This window comes from Apostichopus japonicus, chromosome 20, assembly GCF_037975245.1.
Source record: "Apostichopus japonicus isolate 1M-3 chromosome 20, ASM3797524v1, whole genome shotgun sequence".
Lineage (NCBI taxonomy): Eukaryota > Metazoa > Echinodermata > Holothuroidea > Aspidochirotida > Stichopodidae > Apostichopus > Apostichopus japonicus.
The window spans coordinates 11647256-11659882 of record NC_092580.1 but is presented as its reverse complement, the minus strand read 5'-3'; the positions used below and the strand labels follow the sequence as shown (position 1 = coordinate 11659882).

General features: G+C 36.7%; 1 protein-coding gene across 1 annotated transcript in view; it reads right to left on the bottom strand.

Annotated features, from left to right (window-relative positions):
* LOC139960843 (uncharacterized) overlaps positions 1 to 12627 on the bottom strand; it is a 56645-nt gene that overhangs the window by 19797 nt on the left and 24221 nt on the right. Inside the window, exons 26-41 of the mRNA XM_071959442.1 lie at positions 12354 to 12469; positions 11695 to 11814; positions 11047 to 11284; positions 10712 to 10827; positions 9808 to 9912; positions 8946 to 9183; positions 8429 to 8547; positions 7653 to 7760; positions 6852 to 7089; positions 6049 to 6164; positions 4859 to 4978; positions 4506 to 4743; positions 3300 to 3415; positions 2457 to 2576; positions 1212 to 1449; positions 801 to 922 (exon numbers count right to left, since the gene is read on the bottom strand). Coding sequence (XP_071815543.1) covers positions 801 to 922; positions 1212 to 1449; positions 2457 to 2576; positions 3300 to 3415; positions 4506 to 4743; positions 4859 to 4978; positions 6049 to 6164; positions 6852 to 7089; positions 7653 to 7760; positions 8429 to 8547; positions 8946 to 9183; positions 9808 to 9912; positions 10712 to 10827; positions 11047 to 11284; positions 11695 to 11814; positions 12354 to 12469 — 2468 coding nt within the window. The remainder of the gene's footprint in view (positions 1 to 800; positions 923 to 1211; positions 1450 to 2456; positions 2577 to 3299; positions 3416 to 4505; positions 4744 to 4858; positions 4979 to 6048; positions 6165 to 6851; positions 7090 to 7652; positions 7761 to 8428; positions 8548 to 8945; positions 9184 to 9807; positions 9913 to 10711; positions 10828 to 11046; positions 11285 to 11694; positions 11815 to 12353; positions 12470 to 12627) is intronic.

Here is a 12627-nt window from a genome sequence, read left to right as displayed (position 1 = left end):
AATTATGGAGAATAAGTGACTTTTTGCAGCAAAGAAATTTATCCTGGGGGGGAAGGTCTGCATACTACGGGGAGCGACCCAAAAACGAGTTGCAAAAATTGCTCGGTGGGTCGTGAGAATATTTTCAGATGTTGAAAAGCTTCTGGAACAGTTTCTGAACTTGCCAACATCCGTATTCCAATCTAGCTTTCCGTGCATTCTGAGTATCAACTTTGTGAGTTCAGGGACTGACTGGCAGGATGTGGCTCAGCCCTCATTGGGACTAACGAATGTCTATTTCCTAGCATTCATCAATGGTATCCTTGTTAGATGAGGGGGGGGGGGGGGGCTAGGTGGGATGTTAACTATCACTGTTAAATGCAAACTAACTAACAATTGAACTAGTTTGGATGGACTAACCCAACCATTTATCCCATAGACTATGTTTTCCAACTTTGATTCAAAGCTTTCAAATGTTTGAATGGGAAGGGAGAGGTGAAGGGTGGAGGGAGCATCAAATGTTTGAACTGGAAGGGGGAGCGGAAGGGTGGAGAGAGTGGGCTTACTGCAACCCTTAAAAGCATACCATTAACAATGCAAAAATGGATGGACGGACTTGCCTCACAATTTACACTTAGTTTGTGTGTTTCAACATTTCTTGAAATTTTTCAAATGTTCAAAAGAGTTTACCATTTCGTACTGCTTACATCTAAAGATCAATTTCTGAAGGATGTCTCATTATAACTATATCTTAGATGATCTTTGAACTCCTTTTGAACTGGGTAAAAATCATAGAAAAATTCAGAGATTTAAATATCTACCTCTTCAATTTTATGGTCCAAAGCCTCAAGAACATTTTTCGGTTTCTCTATCTTCTTCATCAGTTCTTCCTCCTCTTTGATCTCTTCTGCCTCAAGAGCAACTACCTCCTTGCTTGTCATGCCTATGCAGAAAAAAAAAATCATAAAAATAATAATCAGAGACATATCCTCACTGCAAAACAATCAGCCACGTCCAATGAAAAAGAAAGATAAAGTCTGTAAAAAGATGAAAAAAAAAGTTCACATCACACAGTTTTATTTTGCTGTAATTGCCCATAAAAGCATCAATAATGGTCCTTCTGTTACATCACATAACCTAATAACCTTTCTCGTAGCAGCTCAAATTTTGACATAACTTTGTGGTATACACTATATATATGAATTTGAGAGGATGAGAATTCCAATACTCACCCATAGCGATCCTCTCTTTCCTCTTCTGCAACCTCTCCTTCATCTTCTCCTCCTGTGACTTCTGAGTCGCGCCCAATAATGCCTCCATCGCAGCTTGGCTCTTTGCTGCTTCGCCGAGGAGTGCGGCGGCTTCGTCAAATTTACCCTCCTTCCTCAATTGTCTCTCTCTCATCCGGAGTTTCAACATCTCGTTTTGGCGTTCCTGCTCGGAGAGCTTGGTCCATTCCGACTTTCCCATCTGTTGGTGACAAAAACAGTATTCAGTTAAATATTTGATGGCCAAATTGAGTCCTTGTTAATCAATAGATTAGGATGTAAGAATAGAAAGACGTTAAATGACTTCACATAATTTTAATCTGAAAATTTCATCATTTTTGAAGAAATAAAAAATGATCTTTGAGATGAAACTTACTTTAATACCAGGATTCCAGGATATGCATACAGCAGCTATTTGCATTATTTTCAATGATTATTTTTCAACCTCATTGACCCCACGATGCCATAACCACATACATAACTAGCTTATCTATTCAAATCTAACTTCAAATGGTGGAATAAAAGCCGGAAAATGTACAACTTTGAACGTTGCTTTTCTGGGAGATATTTTTCCGTTAGGATCACAAGAAACCCTGCCCATAATATGAATATTTAAATTCTATGAACGCCATTGAATAATGAGGTAAATCATTTTCACTTTGCCGGCGTCGTAAGCAACCCAGTACACCAATATGTATACTACAACACCATGTTTTATTTGTGTACATTGTGTATGGCTGTGATATCAAAGCAACTTTTTCGGATTACATGTTAGCTTTTCACTGTTTGGCTGAATTCAAACTAGTGGATTTGGGAAACTGTGTGCGATTAATGTTAAATGAGGAATTTGTCGGAAGACAATGTACTCATTTGTCTGCAGAAAACCTTTATTACTCCCCAATTAACACTCTTTGCATGGAAAAAGACTCGGCTAATATCTCAGTTTGCTGTTTTGTGATGAATACATGTAAAAAGCTCCGTGGACATATCAGAAGGGTGGGAAAATGGTGACACAATGACAAAAGATGCTTTAAATCTAATGAAAACAACTTTTGGAACCTTTTATAACACAATCACCATCTACATATGACATGAAAGTCATCACAACAAATATAACCATACAGAAATTTCGGATTTTAACTACTCATTTTCAAGCTACCAATACTCCTAGCAGTATGTATGATGGTCAACATGATATTTACTAAGTACCTGATCCATGAGAGCCTTGGCCAAGATCTGGTCAGCCAAGTTTTCATAGTTTTTCTGTATTTCTTTTGTTTCCTCTTCCTGAGATGGCTTCCTGAATTGTGCCAGAATTTCATTCTTTTCCTAGAATTAAGTTGTACATAGAAACCGAGAATTAAGTTAGGGCAAAGTGGTTGTGGAAGGGGTGCAGGGGTGGGTGGGTGGGAGTGGGTTGAGTCACATTGAGAGAAACAATACAATTTACCTTTCATTAATTATCATCTCCACTCTTTTCACATTAATATTCATATATTCATGTTCAAAATTTCTTCCTCACATTTTGGAGAGACTGCGACTTCTTTCACACATCATATGCTGTCCTTCCATCTTAGGTACTTTAGTTCTGGCACACCACTGGTTACAATTAACATTTACAAAACCTTTCTTCGAAGTCTTCACATACCACACAATACCATTTTGTTTCCAAGACACTGGAAATGAAACTAAATTGTATATAAGTTGAACATCTCTATTTCACATTTTCCATCACTTTAGCTTTCCAAATGTTTTCATGACAGTATAGCAACTCCACCTCTAAATTGAATATTCACATACATGTACATAATTACCGTCACCGTGACGATGATCACATAGATAAAGAGTCTCAACGTATTAAGGGGATTAGGGTTGAGAGTGGATCAAGTTGTTCGGTTTTCGTTCCTAGACTCTATCTTGGGTGATTTTTCTTAAAAATGATTTATACACATAAAAGCCCTACAACCAAACATATAATATGCAATTAACTATACATTACTCCATACGTTCTAACTGACAGTATTGCAATATTTGTCCTTATATCATACATACTTCTTGCAGAAGAGTTTCAATAGCTTCCATCACATTTTCTTTCTTGGTTTCATCAACCTCATCTTCCTCTCGTTTCTCATCTTCTTCAAGTTTATCAATTTCTTCCTCTGTCAGACCTTGGATGGGAAACTTTTTTTTAATTTTTATATTGACACCTTGTATTACTTACTTAGTGTGTACTATAATGTACTATATGTATTATGTACGATAATGTACTATATACTTAATGTGTACTTACAATATGTTATATAACATTTGATGGCAAACACAGCAGATATATACAGGAACAATATCAAACAGAGTTAGAAAAATTAATATTGACCGACAGCTCTACATAAATATAATTCAGAGTATTGAAGCTGCCCAATAAGGCCACAAATGTGAAGTCACTCCCTTTAAACTATTTATTGTTTATTTCACTTGTACTGGTATGACATGTATATCTCAGTACACTAGCAGCAATAGAAAATTTTGAAAATGATCTTGAAAAGGTTTTGCTTGCAAAATTAAGACAAACAATTTCAGAAATCTGACTTTGACTCTATAGCTCTATAGGATTGAATAAATCATCTACTACAGTCTACATCTTATTAATTCCCTTTAGTTTGCCAGATTGCCTGATCTAATTCAACATTAGCACATTCTTTTTAAAAACACAGGTATATATATCTCCTCTTGATGTATCTATGTAACCAGTTAGAGTTACCATACATTTCCCTGCACAAGTCCTCTTATTTCTTATGTCCTCTTATTCCTTATCATTTGTGAGACTCAGGATGGGTGGATTAACCAAATTTTAAGCAATGACTGGAGCTTTAGGAATCTGAACAAAGTTGTTATATAGAAAGTGGAAATTCTTTCTCAATAGATGATCCAATGAGAGTACAGAAAGGCGACTTGTCGATAGTAACCTTTTATCTTCAACCATTCTGATCTTACTACAGGGCTTATTTCAACTTTAAACTTCAAATCTAGTACCATTTTCATGTAGGTAACCATCAAAATCATTCTGTTATTTTTCTAACAAGAAAGGGAGGTGGAACAACTAAGGCACCTTCTCCATGCTGGGACAACTTGTCCCTCCTTCAGAAAATCTATACAAACCCTACCCGTGGCCCTGTCAAAGACAATCTTAAAGTAAAGATTAAAAAGAATGATATATCTGTATCTGATAATCCTCCTCTTTCCAAAATTACGATCTCTTACCTGCTCCCAATCTCTGCCGTCTCGCCTCCAGCTTTTCCTTCATCTTCTGTTCTTGCAATCTTCTCATCGCCTCTCGGATCACCTGGAGGGCCATCTCGGATTTGGCCGCTCCTCCTAAAAGCTGGGCCGCCTCTTCCCACTTTCCGAGCCTTCTCATCTCCCGCTCTCTCAACTTCAGCTCTACTTTCATGGCCTGCCTCTCGGCCTCGGAGAGCTTGGCCCATTCTGCATCCGTCATCTGCGAGATGTGTTAGAAATACAGGGTGTCACGTAAAGGTGAGGCGATGTTTGGGTTTTAACGAAGCTCTGTAAAACTCAAATTTTTCTTCAAAACAGAAAGAAAATTCACTCACCTGCTTCATCAAGGTATCGGTGAGAATCTTGTCTCTTATCTCGTCATATTTTCTCTCTACATCTTTCATGACTTCTGTTTTGTCTGGTTTCTTGATAGTCGAGAGAATATCAGCTTTCTCCTGAGAAAAATAAATCAAGGAAGATCGATGTCAGAAATCATGCTATGCCGAGGCAATAATATGAGCTTGTGAACAGTTTTTCAAAAGCATATGCGTATCAAAGAATCATTTCATATCAACCAGCAGACATCCGCACTTAATTTAAACCAGACAACTGACATCCTACATCAAGATAAAATGTTGAGAACTTTATAGTTAATTATTTACCCACTAGTGGCAATGCAGTATAAAGAAACTGTTAGTTAATATTTAATACCTATGACAACTTTATAATGTCATTTATTAATCCTGTCTGAAGATATCAAACTTCCACTTCAAAATATGAAAGTTTTAACATAATTGTGATAAAACACATCATTTAATTTAATTTAACATTTACAGAGAGAGCAAACAAAGGAGGGATTTGGATGAGTTAATCAGCAGGAAGAGGTTTGTTTGACTTCAGATGTATTAAAAGACGAGCATTCTCCATAAAGGTAGGCTTCCCAATGTAACTTTTACTATGTAGAAATAGGAAAGCGGTCAAACCAGTCTCTTCAAGTCAGACTGTACTGGCTTACAGATAACATACTGATAATTCAGACTCGTTGGTCTTACACACAAGGTATTCATCATTAAGACCTAATGATTTGACACACCCATGTGAGACTTTAACAGTCATACACACATTTTGATCACCAATCAGACTGACGGGTCTCACAAAATGATGATCATTGGCCAGACCTAATGGTCTGGTACAAGTGAGTACCACCAGTTAGACTGCATGGTCTAACATATGTGCTGTTTCTTAACCAGCCTAAACAGTCATACACACATGTTGGCCACCAATCAGACTGACTAGTCTCACATAAATGATGATACATTAACCAACCCTATGGTCTTACATGTGCTATTATCATCGTTTAGATTTCACTGGCCTAACATTTATTCTGTTCATTTTTCAGAGGAAACTGCCTACACACACATGATCGTCGCCAATCAGACTGACTGGTCTCACACTTGATGGTCACCAAGCAGACTTTTAAACTGGTCTCTCACACAGAAGAGTCTGTCACTGACACTGTCCTTACCTCATCTAACAGCTTCTCTATTGCTTCCATTACATTCTGTTTCTTGTGTTTCTCCATCTCTTCCTCCTGGACACTATCCTCCATCTCCATCTGAACAATCTCCTCCTCAGAGAAACCTGACACAATGGATACATTATTGTGATATCTCAACACATTATTGTGATATCTCAACACATTAATGTGATGTCTCAACACGTTATTATGTCTCAAACATTATTGTGATATCTCAACACATTATTGTGATGTCTCAAAACTCACATAGCACAGAGACATTAGCTATACAGTCTATAGGGTGTTTTTTTCTTTCTAACTGCTCTAAGCCATATGATAGGTCAGCTGTATTGGCCTAAACATTTAGCATGTTACTATTGATAACAGATCCTAAATGAGAATCTAACTCTCTGCATTATTTCACAGAAATTGAGAAGTGTTACATTAGACAATTAAACATCCCAGTCATGAAAAGATGTTTTGAGGGTGGCAGTAAAAGTCTTGTTGAAGTTTGAACAAAACAAAGAGACCTTGATCGGCTTTTCTAGCATAACTTGGGGCAAAACTTATTGTCTTCAAAGAGGATAAATTTTTAGTTGGGTATAGAGCAAAGTAGATTTCTTAAAAGTTAAAGTCTTCAAGGTTTCCAAACAAAAATATAAAACCAACCCCATAACCATAAAAGAAGAGCTGTTCATCTAGCATGCCAATACTCCATCCAGAACTGCGAGCAGCCAAGGAAGGTGATTTCTATTCACAGAGTTAAACCACACAGATACAATATTTCGTTGCATGTCTGAATATGAACCCACCTGCATTCATTCTCTTCTTTCTCAGCTCCAGCTGTTCTCTGAGCCTCTGAGCTTGTCTCTTACGAGCTGCTTCCATCATGATCTCCAGAGCGGCTTGGTTCTTGATGGCGTCTCCCATCAGGGCATCCGCTTCATCGTATCTCCCTTCTCTTCTCAGCTGTCTCTCTCGGAGTCGCAGTTGCATCTTCTTTAGCTGCCTCTCTGCCTCTGAAAGCTTTGCCCATTCTGCAGCACCCATCTTAAAATATTTCAAAATAAAATTCATGAGAAAAAATACAGTTGTTTTGAACATTAAATAGATGGCTACAGGTCATATCCACTTGTTGATACTTCTAATAGAAGCTGTTATGTGTAATTTAAATAACAGTAAAATAACCAAAGGGCAGGGGGAGGGACGAGATATTGGCAAAAATTAAAAACTTGATAAATACGGACGTGCAAAGCCTACTTACGAAAACAGAACAAGCCAACTTACACACATACACAGATCTACATTGAATGTTGATTTTCTGATGTTTTGAATGATAAAAAACATTAAAAAAACTGAATATTTTTGACTAAATTGCTCTTTCTGCTCACCCAGCTGTATTTCAAACTACAACATTTTCAAAATGCAAAACAGAGTAGGTCAATAGGTATATCAGACCAATATCTAAGGATAAGGGAAAAGCAGACTGTTGCATTGGATTATCCTATGATGTCAAAGGTCACCTGACCTGACCTGACCTGACCTGACCTGACTGACGTTTTAAGTGCTGTACATCAGACCATTAAAGAATGAAATGTTAAGGTCATTAGAACCTGTTGAATAAGAGCATCAGTCAGCATCTGGTCTCTCATTGCATCATATTTATCCTCCACGTTATCGGTCTCCGTTTTGCCGTACTTTTGTAGCAAAGAGTTCTTCTCCTGGAATATGGAAATGAAACGAGAAAGAAATTCAAGATATTTTTATTTTCAAAGGAGAAACGGTTGTACTTCAGACATTTTTACCACATAAGAAAAGGCTAGATTGCAGAATTATAGCTACTAACTTTGGTCACATCACTCTCAGTTGGGATAAGCTTTAACACAGTGTACTCTTCATGTCGTGCTTCAAAAGCACTCGTATTGACAGTATGAGCAGTACGAATATCCTATTTTCTATTAGATAAAAGTACCGAACTGTTCATGCTGCCAGCAGGCTGAATTTAGAATCAGAAATTCACCAAAACAAGATAACAAATTATTCTTGCAGTAGTTCCATAGACTTGGTACAATGGATGTCAGTGTCAGGTCTTTCTGTGAAAAGCCACTTTTGCTATCAATTAATTTAAAAAGTTATCAGTTTTTTTTAACACCAAATTATGCTAGAAATTCAAATATTGGTCACACTTTACTCAATCTCTATTGCTCAATGCATTTTTGCCTCTCGGAGATATTCCAGTCTTATGGAACATGTTGCTCAAGGTCAAAGAATAATTCTGAGAGTTTAGCACATCAATAAATCAATAAATATCAAAAACAGAACTAACTTCAAGACTGTTACAAATTCAGCCTACATCATGCAGCCTAACATGCATGTTTGAGAGTTTTACCTCTGACATGAGAGTATCTATAGCCTCCATCACATTATCTTGTTTCTCCCGCTTGTTTGTCTTCTCTTCCTCTGCTGCTTCTTCCTCTTCCAGTTTTAAGGCCTCCTCAAGAGTCATACCTGATGCAGAAAGCAAAACAAAATCCTCTCTAAGAATAAGGCAATTAAATCTATTAAAAGAGTTAATTCCTGATGGAAAAAAAAAATAAAAAAAATAAAAAAAATAAATTATGGAAAAGCCTCCCTTTTTACAGCATAAAGGAAAAGTTTAATTTAAACTATAGTGTATTGTGTAGCTTGGAGGTGACAATAGATCTGAAACTGCTGAGGGACAAAACAAACCCACTATTCCCCCACCCCCCGCCAGTGATATCCATATGATAATGACTGCCCAACCATGCTGCAGAACATATGGTGTAGGTGTAGGCAACTGCAACATTCTTGACAACATACAGAGACTAGGTGTAAGATAAATGATTAATTAATTAACATAATCAATTAGATCCTCCCATCCATACCGGCTGCCATTCGTTGCTTCCTCTTTGCCAGCCTTTCTCGTAACCGCCTCTCTCTCTCCTGACGGGCTGCTTCTCGGAGGAGCTCCAGCGCCCTCTGTGAGTTTGCCAGGTCGCCGAGAAGAGCAGCCGCGTCGTCGTACTTTCCTTCCATCCTCAGCCGTCGCTCCATCAGTCTCAGCTTCAAGAGTCTGGCTTGTCTCTCTCTCTCCGAGAGCTTGGCCCACTCGGCAGCACCGAGCTAGGAGGAACCAGAAATTAGTCTTGAGTACCATTCCTAATAGCAATACTCCAATAGTTATTAAAAAAAAAAAAAAAAAAAAAGTTGCATGCCTGTTGAACCTGAACATTCACAAATGAGCAGGTGCAGATTTTGTTTTGGAGGGCAGAGAGAGGAAGAACTTCTTTGTAAAATTTACAAGAATGCAATTATACTAAAAAACAAAACAAAGCTCAGCAAGTTGATCCAAATCCCCCACCGATCTGCTCGAAGTCACAAATCTCAATAATCTTTGCTTTAATGAATATAGCTCTATCTCTTTCATCAGAAAAGTAAATTTGCATAAATTTAATACAAGAATTTAAGAGTAAATTAGAACCATGTTTATACAGTAAGGTAGTGGTCTGCATGAGAGAGTGCACACAAACAGCACACACAAGAACATAGAGATCTTACATATGAATTTCACAAAACAGTAGAATACCCTCAACAAACAGTCCAAAATGTACCTGTTAACATCTAACCGTGACTGTTGTAATACTTCTCAATGTAATTAAAGACAATAAGGGTAATCAATGGAAATAACTACTACATGTCTTCCGAGAGATGTATTTGCTTCATCAATTTAAATAAAGACCACTCTACCTGCTTCAAAAGAAGTTCAGCCAGTAATCTGTCCTTCAGGTCATCATATTTATCCTCAATTTCTTTCTCTAGCTCTCCTCTTAGCCTCAATTCAACATCTTTATCCTACGAGAACAAAACGGGGAAAAAGAAGTAAAACGTGCACTCTTACAGTTTGCAAAAACATATGAGCAAGAACAGGTACAAAACATCTCAGGAAAATGCTATCACCATGACAACCATTCATATTCAAAAATTTACATATCCTTGAGGCTTGTAAGTCAATAACTTTTATTGTCTTATTGTTTTATGTGAGTCAATTTCCATGTGCTGTATTTTAACGTTATATCAATCTTATTCTGTACATCGAGCATTTAATTACCCGAAATGGGTTTAATAAAGTGAATCTTATCTTATCTTACTAAGGGTTAATTATTCCTTTATGATATAAAGCTGAAAAATAGTGGACAAATGTTATCATGTCTTAGCATATGTAGTCCATTATCTTATGAGTATTTGAATAGTATAACAAAATTTCATTTCATTTCAAGAATAAATTTAGAAGAAGCATGGAATAATTAAGGGTTCAGATTTCGTGTAGCAGTTTTGAAGGTGCCAAATCTTGTCTCTTATGAAATGCTATGGTTGGTTCATGTGTGAAAAAAAGTGTGATACATATTTGGACTTTTGCATAGCATTTTTAGATGGGATAATGGATAAGTTATTCCCTGAGAAGGACAATTTAGTGATCAAGAAAACCTAAAAGATAGGAAGGACACTTCTGTGGCCTTCAGGCAAATCTTGGTGAAATGAGCCTAAAAAACTAAATTGGCAGAAATTGTAGACTTCCAACCATTTCATGAGTTTTTTGGATTGTTCTGTTTTTCTCTCTTTGTTATTTATACTTTTCTTTCTTGATACTTACTTGTGTTTCTATTATCTCAATCGCCTCCATGATGTTCACCTGCCTCTCTTTCATCTCCTCTTCATCTTTTTGCTCCTCCTCCTTCTCCAGCTTTGAAATTTCATCCTCCGACATACCTGACAAAATTTTAAAAAAAAAAAATTAATTCTAAAATATTTCATTCTAAACACCAGTACTATTAAACAAAAATAACAATGACAAAACAACACGGAAAAAAGATTTTTGCAACTGGTAGCATTTTCTCATTTATTGCATTCCTCAACAAACATAGTATTACCAAACACATGTACATTTTATAGAAAACCCTTCACTTTACTCAAGATGAAACTACAAACCTTGCGCTGCTCTCTGCTTCCTTTTAGCCAGTCGTTCTCGCAGACGTCTCTCCCTCTCTCGACGCTGCTCCTCCTTCAACAGAGCGAGGGCGGCATCTGCTTTCATGGCATCTCCCAGTAACGCGGACGCCTCGTCAATCTTGCCCTCCTTCCTCAGTTTTCTCTCCTGCAGTCTCAACTGCATTATCTTCTGTTGTCTCTCTCTTTCGGATAATTTGGCCCAGTCTGCATCTCCCATCTGGAGAGAGAGGGTACAAACATATCAAGTTGTCATTGATTTTCAGAAAAGAAATACATTTGAAATGTTATGACAAAATAACTATCTATCATAAAATGTTAACAGTACCGTGAAACTGAGTTTCCCTTATTGACTATACCCGACAAAACCACTTTATAATATCATAAATATAAATATTTGATAAATGCTACAAAATTTTTAGAGTAAGAACAACACATTATGATCTTCTGTATGATCTTCTGTAAAGACAATAACTGTGTTAACCCGAAGCATTTATTCATGGTCCACATGCAATGGATAGTTTCTTTGTTTGTTCTTGTTTCATAAATGTCTCGGAGTAAACTTGTCCTTTATGTCATTATTATTTTAAGCAGATCAGTTGAAAAAAAAGGAGGACAAAGAATAATCACCTGTTTCATGAGAGCTTCGGCTAACACTTTGTCCCTCAAAGCATCATATTTATTTTCCACCATGGTGTCTTTGGTCTCTGAACCATCTCCTTTCAATGAAGATAGAAGCTCAGCCTTCTCCTGGAATGACAGACATAAAACACACAAATTCATGCCAGAACTAATTCATCACTTTACTTTTATGAAGAAATATTAATGGGGGTGAAGCAAGCTGACAATACAAACACCTTTACAGTAGCATCTATCTAGGGGTTTATTTTTAACAGCAAACAAAACCGAGATAAGCTCAGAGTAAACCCAAATAAACCCAGAGTAGCTTATATGACATTTAGATGTATTCTATGGAGTTTTGAGCTTGGCATAGTAGACCATTCCTAGTGAAGAGAGAAAAAAATGTTCTTACCTCAATATACACATAGAAACTATAAAAACAAATAAATTAACACACCCAGGAATATTAATAAAGAAAAATAGCTAATTGTCAGGACCATAGCTTAATAAAATCAAATTTGCAAATGATTAGCTCTAAGAACTGATAGTCGATAATTTAACATTATTTCTAAGGAGTTGATATTTAAGCATATATGCAGACACACATGGAAATAACAAATGTACAAAACAAACAGACTGCTAACTGTCTACTCTCAAATACACTTTACCTCCATTTTTCTATTCTCTAATTCTTGAAGTATATTTTCTGATTTTTTATTCATATCTTCCTCTTCCTTCTGTATTTCTTCATCTTCCAGCTTCTGGGCTTCCTCCTCGGACATTCCTTTTGTTGGAAAGAAGAAACATTCAAAAGAAGAAACAATAAAACATCTCACCCTCAAAGTAAAATAAATGCAGACATCCTGTCCAAACTAATCAAAATGTAATTTATATTTCTCAACGACAAAACATCAAACTGATTCAAATCTCAGGCATATTTCA